Source organism: Penaeus chinensis, chromosome 33 (assembly GCF_019202785.1).
Source record: "Penaeus chinensis breed Huanghai No. 1 chromosome 33, ASM1920278v2, whole genome shotgun sequence".
Taxonomy (NCBI): domain Eukaryota; kingdom Metazoa; phylum Arthropoda; class Malacostraca; order Decapoda; family Penaeidae; genus Penaeus; species Penaeus chinensis.
The window spans coordinates 1,489,560-1,507,059 of NC_061851.1; the positions used below are offsets into that span (position 1 = coordinate 1,489,560).

The following is a 17,500-nucleotide window of genomic DNA, read 5'->3' on the forward strand; positions in this document are numbered from 1 at the left end:
GGGAAGTACAATTAGGGAATTACGTAAACTGTAATGCATAACAATGAATGATCAAAGATAAAAAAATAAACAGTGGTGAAAAGTAAATTCGAAAACGAAGGAATATTACTGCAAGGTGAAACAGTCGAAAATAAGAATAAAGTAACGAAAAGAAAAGAGACGAGGTAAAGATAAAATACTGATAGCTCAGTAAAAGACAAAAAAGCATCAGTGGAGGATCAGTAAAAGTACAGTAAAAGTACAGGAAATGTTCAGTAAGAGTTCAGTAGAGTTCAACATAAAGGTAAAATTCTATAAAACCGTAAATAAAAGGCAAATACTCAGCATTTAAAGTCACGAATAAGTTACTTTACTTTCATAGGAAAATCAGAGGTACATATATGCACTGCTAAAAGATTAAGAACGATAGAATGACACGTAAAAAGACCTAGCTGAGCATCAATGGATTTCGGCTTAATTTACGTTATGTATTCTTATCCCATGTGCCTTCTTCCATGCTTATCTGACACGTCCAGCAGTATTCAAGCCTCGGCAAGTATGAAAACGTGCCAGGACAACATTTGGTGTATTTTTTATTACAGAGAGAGAGGATGTGACACAATGTTCCAGTTGACACTTGTGACGTTACAACAGTTAATAATTTTTCCTCTAACAAAATATACTAGAATGAAATACATTTTCTTTTCGAAATAATTCATTAATACATAAATATCAAAATCATTCGTAAGAGTCTATAAAACACGAACTAAAAGATTTTATGAATGAATTATAAATCGACTAAAATCGTAAAACAGTAAAATTGAGACCCGTGTTTTTTTTTTTTTTTTTTTTTTTGTACAACATTCACTGATAAAATGAGATGATAGAATAAGTTCTTAGTATAATGTATCGAACATGCACACATATCATACATCACACACACATACACGTGTTGCATCAGTTCTTGTTAGAATATGGCAAAGTACATGGGGAATGAAACAGCTGTTGAGTTGCCTCGTCTTTTACCGAGATAAAGGCTATCTTACGCAATGCGGCTTCCACACACACACTCCTTTCTGTATATATATATACGTCGGGAGTCCCTGGGCGAACACTTCTTAGCTAACAGCGCGAGAGGAAGTCATGTTGCGAATAGAAGTGATTGTATTCCTGGTTCTGGCGGCGGTGGGCGGCTCCCACGCCTTCCTCGCCACGTCCCTCAACACCAGCGACCCTGATGTGGCCTGGATCCTGTGTCCGGAGCAGGTGAGGACAGATCCGTGTCTCCCGAACAGAACAGAGGACTAGGCCTCGTTATCTCCTGCTGTGGTTGTAGCTGTGTATACCAGTTTAACGAAGCACAGTTAGGGAATTAAGTTATTAATTTGTAACACTAACGAAACCCTCTCCCGCCTCAGACGACGGGCGTGACCCGCGACCACAAGTGGATCACACGCGAGGCCGTCCGCCGCAACCTCCGCCAGTTCTTCCTGGATTACCCGCCGGCGTCGGAGCCGGGCTTCAACGTGCCCACCGACGCCAGCCTGACGGAGCTCTACCATGCCTACTATGGCGCGGCCGCGTCGCCTGCCCGCTTCATCAAGGCGGTCAACTCCATCGCGGCCTCCAACGTCAAGGCCGATTCTCTGCCTCAGCTCAAGTGAGTCATTTCAGTGCTTGGCTGAAACACACAAGCCCTTCTACGACGCATTTTTATGAAAGTCAAAGCATTTTGCAAACGACTTCCTTATGCGCGCTTCCCTTCCGGCAGGTACGACCCCCAGATCCAAGGCGACGGCGAGGACCTGCAGTCCCTCCAGGACAGCATGGCCACGAGATACCCTCAGATCCTGACCTCGATCCTGCAGGACGAGGCCTACCCCGCCGCCAGGACCTTCCTCGGCCTCTCCCTCCACTCCCTGCAGAAGTTCTACTCCCACTCCACCTGGATCGAGCAGGGCAACACGGGCATCCTGGAGGACCTAGGTCTGCCCGGGTTCCTCTACGATGACTTGGCCGACGCCGCCGAGGACGTCTGCAACGCCTGTGCCAGCCCTCAGGTATGACAGGCGTCGCTTTTACTTTACTGTACTTTACCTCTCCTTCGGGTCACGTGTCAGGATGGCCCCGAGACCGGCGACCAGTGGGACCAGGTGTTTTTTAGTGTGGTTGTTTTGCTTTGATTATCTGCTCGTTTTCCGTTTAGCGTTTATTTGTATTTTTTTTTTTTTTTAATGCTGTATGCTACTTAACTGTTGGTAAATGTAACACGAAGCCAATTTATGTCTCCTACTCAATATCTGGACCTTTTCGAAATCATAATCAAAAAGAAAGCTTTGATAGCAAAGACCAAATCATTTTTATTTATTTACATACTTGAGTATGAATCTATTCACTTATTTCATTGTGTATTTATTTATTCATTTGTTTAATTATGCATTTTTTATGCATCCGTCCATTCATTCAATAATTTATTAATTCAGTTCTTTACTAAGCTACACAACCATTTAACCACGTAACCCCCACATTGAATTCCAACCACACTGCACGATAACTAGCAAAGCAATTTCTCCCTAAGATTACAATTCCTTCTTCCAGGGAGCATGTACCGGGAACGTCATCAAAAGCGCAGGACTCTCGAGCGGATATTACCAGTACGATGACCCAGCGGCTGCCGGCATCCTGCTTCCGAAGCCTACCACGGGTCAGTATTGTGTACCTGTCTGTATGGGTGTTCTGTCGTTCTCAAGTCGTCAGGATTTATGGGATGAATTGACGCTAAGGGAGATTTTCTTTCGTTTTCTCTCGTGTTTTCTTATTGTTTCTAAGTAAGATTGAGGGTTGTAATCCTGATGGTTTTGTTAATGATGATGGTGATGGTGAAGAGGAGGAGGATAATAGTATGAATGGTAATGGTGAAAATGATGATGGTGATGGTAATGGTAATGATGATAATAATAGTGATATATAGAAATAATAATGATAATAGTAATACTACTACTACTACTACTACTAATAATAATAATGATAATAATAATAATAATAATAATAATAATAATAATAATAGTAATAATAACAATAATGATGATATTGATAATGATAATAATAATAGTAATATAAACAATAATAATAATAACAATGATATCAATGATGATAAAAATATTTATAATTATCATAATAATAGCAATGATACTATTGATAATCATGATAATAATACTAGTAATGCTTGATTTGAAACGTCGTGATTTCTTGTTCCTCTCTGACTATGCCTATTTTATTTCATATCTATACAAACACTCCTCCTTTTGTCTCTCTGTTCAACGCAACTGAGCTTATTAGTCTATGACTGATAACGTAAATGACAACAACGTATCGTCGGCACAGGAGGCAAGTGCAGTCACGGCGGAATTCTGGACGACAGCTCCTCGGTTGCCGCTGAAGGAGGAATCAACAAGGACACGGCCTCGCCCTGCTTCTCGCCCCACTACCACTTGCACGAGCAGGCGGCGGAGCTGGCGGTGCAGGTAAGAGAAGTTGGGGAATGGATGTGGATGATATATCGATGCGAAAGACGTATCTCTACATATAACGCGTAAAGAGAGGAGAAAGTACGGTTTGCCAAGAATAAGGTCTGTCTCATACTTCCCCGTGTTCTCTCCTGACGTCCTTAGGCCACAGTTCATTATCTGAATGTTCTGCTGGACGCTGTTGGCAACGACAAGTACCGACGGTTGTTCGACTTGTATCACGGATCTGCTCTGTCTATCGCGATCGACACTACGGGATCCATGTCAGATGACATCGCAGCGGTCAAGGAGCAGGTGCAGCAGATCGTCGACAGCACTTCCGCCGAACTTTTCATTCTATCGCCCTTCCACGACCCAGGTGCGTCCACTGCTCCCCCAAATGACTCCGTCCCCGTTCAGTTCCGGCATTTGCTCGACTTAATCAAAGGCAAATATAGTCGAAATGACCAACCTCCTCTTCATCTTCTCTACCATCTCTCTCTCTCTTCCTTGTCTTGGTTCGACGCGACGCAGAAGTGGGGCCCGGACTCAAGACGACCGACCCCCAGGAGTTCATGGACGCCGTCAACGCCCTTCACGCCGGCGGTGGCTGCTGCGGCCTCGAGGAGAAGTTCTGGGGCGGCCTGCAGGTGCGTGTCTTGGCGACTGAGTAAAGGACCGAGTTCTCTTCTCACTGAGTGGCTACTCGGGTCAAGGGTTTTTACCCATACGCATTTCATTTTAAAGTAATTTCAATTTTCGACTGTGCCCCTTTCTGTAATGCCGATGAAGCATAACAGGAGAGAGATAAAAAAGATATACAAGAAAGAAAGAAAGAAAGGAAAAAAAAAAAAACAATAATAATAATAAAAAAAAATTTCTCTTCTTCTCCGTGTAAAGATATAAATATAAATATCCCTCTCTCACCCGCGCCGACCCAGCTGGCCCTCAGTATGACCCCGAACTACGGAGACATCTTCTGCTTCACCGACGCCGGAGGAAACGACGGAGAGCTGATGGAGGGCGACATCGCAGTTGCTCAGCAGCAGCACAATAAGGTAAGGGAGAGAGGTGTTTCCTTGGGGGGCTTCCGAATGAGAATTTAAAAGAAGAAAAGAGAATGGAGAGAAAGAATGAGTTTAAAAAGAGAGAAAGAAAGAAAGAAAAACATTATTAAAGATTGGACTTTGGGAGTAAAATCGTGAATTGTTCTGCATTAAAAAAAAAAAAAAAACTACTGAACTAGTAATCTCAAATCTTCTTCCTCAACATTAATCGCGAACCTCCTCCTCCTCCTTCTCCTTCTCATTCTCCTCCTCCTCCTCCTCCTCCTCCATCTCCTCCTCCTCCTCCTCCTCATTCTCCTCCTCCTCCTCCTCCTTTTCCCTCCTCCTCTTCCCGCCTCCTCCTTCATCCTCCTCCTCCTCCTCCACCTCCTCCTCCTCCTCCTCTTCCCTCTCCCTCGCCGTCGCAGGTCACGATCATCTACAGCTCCAACAACAGGGACAGCAGCGATCGGGCAATACTTACCAACGTGGAAGAGTACCAATACCTCGCGGATTCCACGGGCGGCCTGTTCATTCCCTCGGATAAGTTCGACATCGAGGCCATCACGCCCATCCTTGGCGAGGGCGTGGAGAGTCAGAGCGTAAGTTAAGCGACGGTCGTGGGCGTTCTCAGTAACTCCCTGGGCGCGTTTATTTTCGTTATAATCAGCAGCAGCAACACCAGCGTGTATATTTTCATTATTTTATGTCTTATCTCCTTAGACTTCTTTTTAACACAACTATTTTTTTTTCCTTTCTAAAAGACAACAATAAACAAACAAACAAAGTGCGCAGTCATGTAGGCTTCACAATATTACTATTATACAGAAATCAGCAATACAATTTTAGTTATATGTTCTGTAATCAGTTAATTATGTAAAAGAATTGATAGTTTGCTGAAGCGCTGTGAACATAATGCATAATGCCGCGGTCAAGCAACGAGTGAATTTTCTGATTTTGTGTCATTTAAAACCTTAGAGAAAAGCCCTTATTTTGATGTAGAGCACGTAGGTGAGATAACGTAAATCATCTGTATTCATTTAATGACGTGGCACGTTCATAGAGGACACGTATACAAACACTTATACTTGTGAATAACCTATATGTTATTGGTTCTGTAAGTTATTTAGGGGTAAGATAAGGGGTCTGTTTAAATTATACATCAAGATAAGATGGTTAATCAGTTCATTCATCGATGTAAGATTATTGATAGATAGTTGATTAGGCCTAGTTTACACATCAAAACAAGATGGTAGACTAACCTTCCCATCCAAATAAAAATGGTCGAGTTATTTAACCATCAAGATAAGATCTGACAGAGGAATGAATCTGTCATGAACCCCCGCCGTCGCTCCCTCAGGTGGACGTGACGATGGTGAAGGGCCTGACCGGACCCAACGACCTCGAGGTTCCCATCGACGACTCCATCTTCGACTTCGAGGTCCGTCTCTCCGGCACAGTCACCGCAGCCGTTCTCAAGGACATCACGGGTGAGCGAACTTTACCTCCAACAAATCTCGTATCCTGAGGGTAAAATCGGCCTCTGCGTCGTGACAAACCTCGCCAGAGTATTTTTGATATATCGGTTTAGGTTGGAAAACGAGAGAGATCTGACATCCTCCCATCTCCAGGCACTACGTACGACCTCACCGACCAAGCATCCCTTGACAGCAACCCGAACATTGATGTCATTGCCTACAGCCCTGGCCTGAAGGCCGTCCGCTGGTTGTCTCCTCGCTACGGCCAGTGGAGCCTCCACACCGACTCCACTTCTACCTACAGCATCTCCGTCAGCGCTAACTCCACTCTCAGCTTCCTAGGAGACTTCTCCATCCTGGATCCCCGTCCTCCACATCCCCACTACGAGCTGGTGGAGGGACGTCCGCTTATCAGTAAGTCCACTTCGTTGGTTAGTCGTGCTGCTGTGGGGTTAAGATAGCGTCCTGTAAAATCTCATATGCTGACATATTCTCTAAGATTAATTTTTAATTGGCTGGATATTCATCTTTATTATTTTAAGTATGTTTATTACGTATGAATTTACTTCAGTATTGCTTCCGACTCTCTCCCCCAGACACGGTGTACTACATAGATATTGTGCTCGTCGGTTATCTAGAAAGTGATGTCACTGACGTAAACAAAGTCGAATACGTAGACAAGGTAAATACATAAACACGAATAAAGAGCAACGTAAACATCTTTCAGATAAGGGACTGCAGAAAAATGAATATGAAAAAATACACGTGCTCATGGCATAAAAAAACAACTTATATATCTTCAATTTTTCTCAGACTGGATCACTCCTTCGCACAATCCCTTACCACGGCGAGGTCGATGATGAGTTCTACATTCGATCAGATCCTCTACCTGAAGAGCCTTTCTACATCAAGTTGTATGGCCACGTTGGATCAGGTAGACATTGCAGTTATGTTTTCCTTTCTGTCTAATTCAGATTTCAGTTCTCTTGGTCTTTGCTTTTTCGCTCGATTACCCGGTTCTCATCTTCTCTCACACTGCCATGAGAATTTCGTATGATAGGATCCGGTGAATTTACACGTGTTACGTTTCTTCAAAATCTAAGAATATACGTTCAGCTCACATGAAAAAAGAAACCAATAGCAACTTGGAAAACCCGAACTGATGATTAACGAATCAGTTAACAAAACACACAAAATAATGGAGCTTTCACCGTTCTCTTCGACCAGGAAATGTGTTCTGCCGTCTCCTCTCCGTGATCATGTCCCCTGTGGAAACTAGCGTGGGAGTCCTGGCGACCGCCGACGACCTCTCCGCTCGCCCAGGGGAGTCGGCCACAGGGGACTTCGTCGTCTCCAACTTCGGCCTCGACTCCTACTTCACCATCACCGGCACGGATGATAAGGGCTACCTAACTAGCATCTCCCCGAACAGGTGAGGCATCCATGCGACTCGTTGGGAGCTTGTGAGGTCGTGCTGTATTCCGTTTAGTTCTGTACATCTTTCCTATTTTCTCGACTAACAGAATATTCCTGAAGTTCAACGAAACGGGAACTGTGACTGGACACTTCTCAGTGGGTTCCAGTGAAATCCCCGGTACAGTCAGCATCATCACAGTCACCGCCCAGAGTGAGACGCAGACCCAGTCAGTGAACAGTGCCATTAGCCAGTTCCTCGTCCTCCCTCTAGTTAGTATTTTTCTGGTTCGATCACAAACACACCCACACACACACGCTCGCGCGCACACAGACACACACACACACACACACACACACACACACACACACACACACACACACACACACACACACACACACACATATATATATATATATATATATGTATATATATATATGTACTTATATATATGTATATATGTGTATATATATGTATACATATGTGTATATATGTATATATATATGTATATATATGTATATATTTTTAGTATATAAGCGCGCGACCGATCATGAGTCATGCATGCTAATTTTCCTTTTCACTCCATGACGCTGCCAGATCTAAATGCTTCTGCTTAAGAGTCTTCCGTTTTTCAGGTGACTGACATTGACACCCCGATTTGTGAGTCTTCCTCTGCCCCGGACTGTACAGGCTACAATCTTAATGGCATCTGCAGTGAGAAGAACTGGACCATCAGTGCTACTCTGCAGGACACGAATTCAGGTGTGTAACATTTCTGCTATCTTTCATGGCACAAACACTAGGACTCTGCACGACGCAGACACTAAGACTCTGCATGACACAGACACTAAGACTCTGCACGAAACAAACACTAAGACTCTGCATGACACAGACACTAAGACTCTGCACGACACAGACACTAAGACTCTGCATGACACAGACACTAAGATTCTGCACGACACAGACACTAAGACTCTGCACGAAACAAACACTAAGACTCTGCATGACACAGACACTAAGATTCTGCACGACACAGACACTAAGACTCTGCACGACGCAGACACTAAGACTCTGCATGACACAGACACTAAGACTCTGCACGAAACAAACACTAAGACTCTGCATGACACAGACACTAAGACTCTGCACGACACAGACACTAAGACTCTGCATGACACAGACACTAAGACTCTGCACGACACAGACACTAAGACTCTGCACGAAACAAACACTAAGACTCTGCATGACACAGACACTAAGACTCTGCACGACACAGACACTAAGACTCTGCATGACACAGACACTAAGACTCTGCACGACACAGACACTAAGACTCTGCACGAAACAAACACTAAGACTCTGCATGACACAGACACTAAGACTCTGCACGACACAGACACTAAGACTCTGCATGACACAGACACTAAGACTCTGCACGACACAGACACTAAGACTCTGCACGACACAGACACTAAGACTCTGCATGACACAGACACTAAGACTCTGCACGACACAGACACTAAGACTCTGCACGAAACAAACACTAAGACTCTGCATGACACAGACACTAAGACTCTGCACGACACAGACACTAAGACTCTGCATGACACAGACACTAAGACTCTGCATGACACAGACACTAAGACTCTGCACGACGCAGACACTAAGACTCTGCACGACGCAGACACTAAGACTCTGCATGACACAGACACTAAGACTCTGCACGACGCAGACACTAAGACTCTGCACGACGCAGACACTAAGACTCTGCATGACACAGACACTAAGACTCTGCATGACACAGACACTAAGACTCTGCACGACGCAGACACTAAGACTCTGCATGACACAGACACTAAGACTCTGCATGACACAGACACTAAGACTCTGCACGACGCAGACACTAAGACTCTGCACGACGCAGACACTAAGACTCTGCATGACACAGACACTAAGACTCTGCACGAAACAAACACTAAGACTCTGCATGACACAGACACTAAGACTCTGCACGACGCAGACACTAAGACTCTGCACGAAACAGACACTAAGACTCTACATGACACAGACACTAAGACTCTGCACGACACAGACACTAAGACTCTGCATGACACAGACACTAAGACTCTGCATGACACAGACACTAAGACTCTGCACGACACAGACACTAAGACTCTGCACGACGCAGACACTAAGACTCTGCATGACACAGACACTAAGACTCTGCACGACGCAGACACTAAGACTCTGCATGACACAGACACTAAGACTCTGCATGACACAGACACTAAGACTCTGCACGACGCAGACACTAAGACTCTGCATGACACAGACACTAAGACTCTGCATGACACAGACACTAAGACTCTGCATGGCACAAACACTAGGACTCTGCACGACACAGACACTAAGACTCTGCATGACACAGACACTAAGACTCTGCATGGCACAAACACTAGGACTCTGCACGACACAGACACTAAGACTCTGCACGACACAGACACTAAGACTCTGCACGACGCAGACACTAAGACTCTGCATGACACAGACACTAAGACTCTGCACGACGCAGACACTAAGACTCTGCATGACACAGACACTAAGACTCTGCATGACACAGACACTAAGACTCTGACACTAAGACTCTGCATGACACAGACACTAAGACTCTGCATGACACAGACACTAAGACTCTGCATGACGCAGACACTAAGACTCTGCATGACACAGACACTAAGACTCTGCATGACACAGACACTAAGACTCTGCACGACGCAGACACTAAGACTCTGCATGACACAGACACTAAGACTCTGCATGACACAGACACTAAGACTCTGCACGACACAGACACTAAGACTCTGCATGACACAGACACTAAGACTCTGCATGACACAGACACTAAGACTCTGCACGACGCAGACACTAAGACTCTGCATGACACAGACACTAAGATTCTGCACGACACAGACACTAAGACTCTGCACGACGCAGACACTAAGACTCTGCATGACACAGACACTAAGACTCTGCACGACACAGACACTAAGACTCTGCATGACACAGACACTAAGACTCTGCATGACACAGACACTAAGACTCTGCACGAAACAAACACTAAGACTCTGCATGACACAGACACTAGGACTCTGCATGGCACAAACACTAGGACTCTGCACGACACAGACACTAAGACTCTGCATGACACAGACACTAAGACTCTGCATGACACAGACACTAAGACTCTGCACGAAACAAACACTAAGACTCTGCATGACACAGACACTAAGACTCTGCACGACGCAGACACTAAGACTCTGCATGACACAGACACTAAGACTCTGCACGACACAGACACTAAGACTCTGCATGACACAGACACTAAGACTCTGCACGACGCAGACACTAAGACTCTGCATGACACAGACACTAAGATTCTGCACGACACAGACACTAAGACTCTGCACGACGCAGACACTAAGACTCTGGATGACACAGACACTAAGACTCTGCACGACACAGACACTAAGACTCTGCATGACACAGACACTAAGACTCTGTACGACACAGACACTAAGACTCTGCACGACACAGACACTAAGACTCTGCACGACACAGACACTAAGACTCTGCACGACACAGACACTAAGACTCTGCACGACACAGACACTAAGACTCTGCACGACACAGACACTAAGACTCTGCACGAAACAGACACTAAGACTCTACATGACACAGACGCTAAGACTCTGCACGAAACAGACACTAAGACTCTGCATGACACAGACACTAAGATTCTGCATGACACAGACACTAACACTCTGCACGGCACAGACACTAAGACTCTGCACGAAACAGACACTAAGACTCTGCATGACACAGACACTAAGACTCTGCACGACACAGACACTAAGACTCTGCACGAAACAGACACTAAGACTCTGCATGACACAGACACTAAGGCTCTGCATGACATAGACACTAAGACTCTGCATGACACAAATACTAAGACTCTGCATGACACAGACACTAAGACTCTGCACGACACAGACACTAAGACTCTGCACGACACAGACACTAAGACTCTGCACGAAACAGACACTAAGACTCTGAATGTCACAGACACTAAGACTCTGCATGACACAGAAACTAACACTCTGCACGGCACAGACACTAATACTCTGCATGACACAGACACTAAGGCTCTGCATGACATAGACACTAAGACTCTGCATGACACAGACACTAGGACTCTGCATGACACAAACACTAAGACTCTGCATGACATAGACACTAAGACTCTGCACGACACAGACACTAAGACTCTGCTTGGCACAGACACTAAGACTCTGCATGACACAGACACTAAGACTCTGATTGGCACAGACACTAAGACTCTGCTTGGCACAGACACTAAGACTCTGCATGACACAGACACTAAGAGTCTGCATGACACAAACACTAAGATTCTGCTTGACACAAATACTAAGAATCTGCTTGACACAGACAATAAGGCTCTGCTTGACACAGACACTAAGACTCGATCGGTTGAAGCTCGAGCGACCCTCTTTCCTTTCCCAGGGCTGAGCGTCGTGTATGCCAGGCCTGACGGCTTCCAAACAGACGTTAGCACTTTCACTCCCGGAACGACAGGTCATGTCAGCGTCACGTATTCCGCCTCCTGCTGCACCACACAGGTAGACATCATCGGCGTCGACGTCCAAGGCAACATCGGGAAGTGCCAGGTTGACATGGGCACTCTTGGAGGTACGTGGCACTAGAGTCTTCCATGCTCTGAGATTTGCTTTCTTTCCTCTCGACGTGATGAGTAGATTATTTCACGTTTCTCAAGCTTCGAATGGAACGACTGATCTTTACATGTGGCGTTCTTTTTATCACGGTCTTGTCCTCGCTTTAGGGTATGTGTTTGACTTCGAGGCGGTAACCGAGGGCATCACGTGGGTGTACCTGCGCTGGAGCATCACGCCTACAGAGTACGCCGTCCACAAGTACAGTCTCCTTATCAACAACGACTTCACTGAAGACGTCCGCTGCCCTGATGTTCGTCTTCTCTCTTCTTTAAAAGAAAAAAAAAATGGTCTTTCTTTTCCCTCGATAATATACCCTAAAACGAATGAAATCAACAACTGAATTTGACGAATTTCTCAATGAAGGAGATCAACTAATCAGAAAATGTTATAGCGTTTTCCCTTCGTTTCTGTTCCACAGTTGATCTGCTACCACAACGTCACGTACTTGGATCCGTGTTCACTGCAGAATTTCAAGCTTACACCCGTCTTCACTGTAGGAGGAGGAGACCGTGCAGGAGAGCCAGCTTTTACCGACGCCAATACGCTAGATAATGGTAAAGTTGCGCATTGAATGGTGTGAAATGTGATGTTTTGCGAAAGGGTGATAACAATTGTGATGACTCTTCTATTTCTCTTTAAAGTTACTCAAATTCATCTATCTGTTTTCGGTCTCTTGTTAATTCTTTTTTTTTTAATCTATGTGTTTGTGTCTGTCTACTTTCCGCTCTTCCATTATCTCTGTCTCTCTGTATGTCTCTCCCTTCCTATTTCCCTTTCCCTCTCTCTTCCTCCTTCTTCCTCTCCTGCCGTCTCCCTCTCCCTCTCCAACTTCCTCTTCATCTCCCTCTTTTTCTTTCTCTCCCTCCCTCTCCTTTCCCCCTCCCCCTCCTTCCCCCCTCCCCCCTATCATTCCCTTTCTCCCACTCCTCCTCCCTTCCCCTTTCTCACACCCTTCCTCCCTCCCCTTTTCTCCCTCTCTCCCTCTCTCTCCATCTATCTATCTATCTCCCGCTCTATCTCTCTTTCCCTCCCTCCCTCCCTCCCTCTCCTTTCCTCTCTCTCTTCCTCCTTCCCTAATCTCTCTCCCTTTCTCTCTCCCTCCCTCTCTCTTTATCTCCCTCTCCGCCCCCCCCCTCCCTCTTCCTCTCCCTCCCTCCCTCTCCCTCTCTCATCAACGTCCTTCAAGGTTGTCCATTTCTCCCCTTCAGAACCAGTACCTCCAACCAACGGGCAGGTATTAAACGCAACAGAGACCACAGTCACCATCACCTGGGACGGCGCCAATACCAAGTGTGTCAGCCAATATCAGGTGAGTTTAAAGTCTCTGATCTAGTCCTGTTATCTGTCTTCCATTTTCCTTGATCGTCTTGGAACGTCCACGACTCTCCCATGTTAATGAAGCATGTGGACAACCCTTTTTAAATTCCGTCCACGTCCCGGGTTCACTCGAGAGCTCTTAAATCACCGACAATTCTCGAGCATCAGAGGTCCCTCATTCCTCCCAAGAGCTTCTCCGTCGGCCACGCTCACTCGGGTCTCTTCTGCAGATCTGTTACCGACCGTTTGGCTTCACGGCCTCCGAAGTCTGCGAAAGGACGACCCTCACCACTTATAAATTGCGAGGTCTTGAGGCCTGCGCAGCGTACGAGGTCACCATAACTTCGCTGTCTCCGCTGGGGGTTCCGAGCTCCAACTCTCTCACGTTCCTCGTCAACACGGATGAAGCGCGTGAGTTGTGTGAATGGGCGGGATTGGGTTGACAAATGACAAGAAGAAAAATATATACCTTTTCTATTCTTTTTGTATTTTACACGTACACGTCTTTAAAAGTATAATTTGTTCCTATTCTCTTCCTTATTTTACATTGCCTTTTTCGGTTAATTGTAAAAAAAAAGTTGATTTTTTTTTTTTTTTTTGGTTTATTATAAAATCGTCAAATACTGCTACCCTTTCAGTTAATTCCGAAATTAATAAAATAATTTTATTTTTATGTTCATTGTAAAAAAAATAAAACATTGTTACCTTTTCGCTTAAACTAACATATACTGTTGGAATAGAATATGATGACGTACATACCCTACAGTGCCCGGCGCCCCGAGGAACATGGACGTCCCAGACATCACAAACGTCACAGCCACTATCACCTGGGAAGATCCGCTTGACCGCGCACAGTGCATCGACAGGTACGGATGCACAAACAAAGACAACAGTATTAATTTTCTTCTTTTCTTTACTGTGGAAGAAAAACGGTTTATAAACATCGCTTGCTTAATGTGAAAGCATTAATCGGAGATCTCTCTGAAATTTCATCTAACTTATTAACCTTGGCGTTGAATAAATGTTTCATCAGAACACATTCAGCGTTAACAGTAAGGTTCTTGCAGGTATGTGGTGTCCTATAAAGAGATTGGACGCAAGGCATCACAGATAGTTTCTCCAATCACGGTCAGCGGGGAACACATGGTCATCATTCAGCCGTTGGAACCCTGCAAGAACTACACCTTCGACGTAGCTGCCATGTCGAAGTCTGGGTATTTGGGACCCCTGGCGGAGAGGTATAAGGCCACTCTCGAGTCAGGTAGGTGAAAATATGAATTGAATTTATGGTTTATCGTTCTGTAATCCCGGGGGATAACATGAATTGGATTTATTGATTTCGTCCCGTATTTCTAAAAAAAGGCTACATAGAGACATACTTTAATCCCCCCAACCCGTTTTTTAACAACTCATTATAAAGAACAAAATATGCCCTTTCCGAAGCGCAATTCAGTATCTGAGCCACGTCATGAATCAGACGCCAAGAAGATGAAATCAACTCCCATTATCCTCCGCCAACAGACCCCGTCCCGGTTTGGTCGCTGGAGCTGAACACTCCCACCGTCGACTCCATGGCCGCTACCTGGCAGTTCTCAACGGCGTGCGTCGACCACTTCCTTTTGTGCTACTACGATGACGAGGCAAGTTCATAAAATAGGACACACCTCCAAAGCCAAAAACAAATAGAAAATACAGACCAGCACAAACAAATTCACAGACATACCAGTGGCAAGACGCAACCCACCTCCACTCACAATAAACAACACAGACATACCATACGCAACCACGGGAAACATACAAGGCTTACGCTTCAGCAGAAACGGTAGTCACACACACGCACAACACCGAATAAAACAATGGGCAACAGAGGTACCGAAGTCTTTCTTCACAGAATCAGACAAGGTTACCACTGTGCATGTCAGATCATAGAGACAACAGACCATGAAGAGAGGTGTTGCATACATTGTGGCGAGCCGAACGCCACCCTGGTACACTACTTACAGAATTGTGAGTACACACAATTCCTGAGACAGGGACCGCACACAACAGCCGCCGTGCTGGTAAAGAGATTATGTGGAATGCTTACATCATGGCGGCAGGAGCGCTTGCTGGCAATCCCGGCGCCACGGTAAGCACCGAGTGTCAAAGATCAAAATGAGACGGCCATAAAAAGCTGACACAGGCCGGGCCACAATGGAAGGCCCGGGCGAAATAGGACCTTCGCAAATCTCAAAGTAAGTAAGAAAGGCGGGAGTGCTTATCTGTTATTGAATTATTGAATTGTGATGACCGGATGCATGATATTGTTGGCCGGATTAATAGGTTGTTTTGTTAAGGTGAGATGCTTTAATATTTTGTCATTGTTGTTATTGTTACTACGCACTCCAGGGAAAATCGAATAATCAAACGCCTTTTGCACAATGTTAGAATGGAAAGCTATTTGTATACATTTGTATTCATTCTTTATCTTCCTATTATTCACTTATTCTCTCTGACTTCATCTTTCTATCCACTTTCTTCTTCTTCTGTCTTTCTATCTGTCTGTTTCTTTCTTTTTTGTCTCTCTCTCTCTCTCTCTCTCTCTCTCTCTCTCTCTCTCTCTCTCTCTCTCTCTCTCTCTCTCTCTCTCTCTCTCTCTCTATCTCTCTCTCTCTCTCTCTCCTTCTCCCCCTCCCCGCCCTCTCTCTCTCTCTCTCTCTCTCTCTCTCTCTCTCTCTCTCTCTCTCTCTCTCTCTCTCTCTCTCTCTCTCTCTCTCTCTCCACACACACATACACAGACACACACACAAACACACACACACACACACACACACACACACACACACACACACACACACACACACACACACACACACACACACACACACACACACACACACACAAACACACACACACACACACACACAGACACACACACACACACACACACACACACACACACACACACACACACACACACACACACACACACACACACACATATATATATATACACACACACACACAAACATACACACACAAACATATATACACATGTGTGTGTGAGCATCCATCCATGAGTATTTACCTCTCGTCCTCTCTCTTCTCTCCTCCGACGTCCTGCAGGAGGTGGGACTCATGTGCGAAGAGGTTTACGACAGCCCGTACACACTGTCTGGCCTCCTGGCATGTACGACCTACCACGTCTCCGTCAGTAGTGTTACTCCGTCGGGATTCACAAGCGAGAAGACTTGGCAGAGCCGAGATACCCTTGACCTCGGTAGGGGCGAGATGCTCGTGTTTTGGTTGGGTCTCAGTTGAGTTTTTCCTTGAGGGTGAGCCTTTCAGGTGTCAGGAATGGGATTTTGAGGGTGTTGCGAAGGCTTCAAGAGAGTTAGTAAATTTCAAGGGAGTTCGTAAGACTTTGAGGGAGTTAGTAAGATTTTGAGGGAGTTAGTAAGATTTTTTGGGGAAAGATAATAGGTGAGTTAAAAAAAATATTAGGGAAATGAGTAAGATTTTGCGGGAGTTAGTCAGTCTGTTTTTTTTCGGTTAGGTGTTTTAGGTGTCAGTTTAGGGATTAGAACATTATGTCTACGGCTAGATAAAAAGAGAACGTGTGGGATTGATATAATGTCTATCTTTATGTTGCTATTATTATCATTGTTGTAATTATCACCATTCATCCTTTCAAATTAGTAGTCTTTGGTTTAAATGCCACTCATATGTAATAGATTGAAGCATATCAATTGGGTTATCAGAATATTCTCTTGTTTAAACGAGACCTATTCGGTGGTCCATTACTAACAAAACGAATCCACAGGACCGCGATTCCCGACCAAATAATACCATTATTTTTCTCCATCCCAGCACCTGGAGCGCCTCAGAACCTAAGGATAACCAAGGAAACGGCGCATTCCATCGACATTCAGTATGATCCTCCGGTAGTCAACCCGCAGTGCACCGTCGA

The 17,500-nt window shown here is 45.1% G+C and overlaps 1 protein-coding gene across 1 annotated transcript in view; it reads left to right on the plus strand.

Annotated features, from left to right (window-relative positions):
- Positions 1–1,084: 1,084 nt before the first annotated feature.
- LOC125043396 (von Willebrand factor A domain-containing protein 7-like) overlaps positions 1,085–17,500 on the plus strand; it is a 17,363-nt gene continuing 947 nt past the window's right edge. The window contains exons 1-26 of the mRNA XM_047639499.1: positions 1,085–1,245; positions 1,398–1,639; positions 1,751–2,039; positions 2,578–2,683; positions 3,364–3,503; positions 3,651–3,864; positions 4,020–4,135; positions 4,427–4,543; positions 4,960–5,133; positions 5,892–6,021; positions 6,163–6,423; positions 6,606–6,691; positions 6,823–6,943; positions 7,237–7,441; positions 7,533–7,695; positions 8,059–8,185; positions 12,005–12,190; positions 12,342–12,484; positions 12,653–12,788; positions 13,443–13,543; positions 13,782–13,962; positions 14,318–14,417; positions 14,619–14,812; positions 15,073–15,191; positions 16,657–16,810; positions 17,401–17,500. The exon at positions 17,401–17,500 is cut by the window's right edge and continues 947 nt beyond it. Of these exons, the coding sequence (XP_047495455.1) occupies positions 1,123–1,245; positions 1,398–1,639; positions 1,751–2,039; positions 2,578–2,683; positions 3,364–3,503; positions 3,651–3,864; positions 4,020–4,135; positions 4,427–4,543; positions 4,960–5,133; positions 5,892–6,021; positions 6,163–6,423; positions 6,606–6,691; positions 6,823–6,943; positions 7,237–7,441; positions 7,533–7,695; positions 8,059–8,185; positions 12,005–12,190; positions 12,342–12,484; positions 12,653–12,788; positions 13,443–13,543; positions 13,782–13,962; positions 14,318–14,417; positions 14,619–14,812; positions 15,073–15,191; positions 16,657–16,810; positions 17,401–17,500 (4,028 nt within the window). The 5' untranslated portion in view covers positions 1,085–1,122. The remainder of the gene's footprint in view (positions 1,246–1,397; positions 1,640–1,750; positions 2,040–2,577; positions 2,684–3,363; positions 3,504–3,650; positions 3,865–4,019; positions 4,136–4,426; positions 4,544–4,959; positions 5,134–5,891; positions 6,022–6,162; positions 6,424–6,605; positions 6,692–6,822; positions 6,944–7,236; positions 7,442–7,532; positions 7,696–8,058; positions 8,186–12,004; positions 12,191–12,341; positions 12,485–12,652; positions 12,789–13,442; positions 13,544–13,781; positions 13,963–14,317; positions 14,418–14,618; positions 14,813–15,072; positions 15,192–16,656; positions 16,811–17,400) is intronic.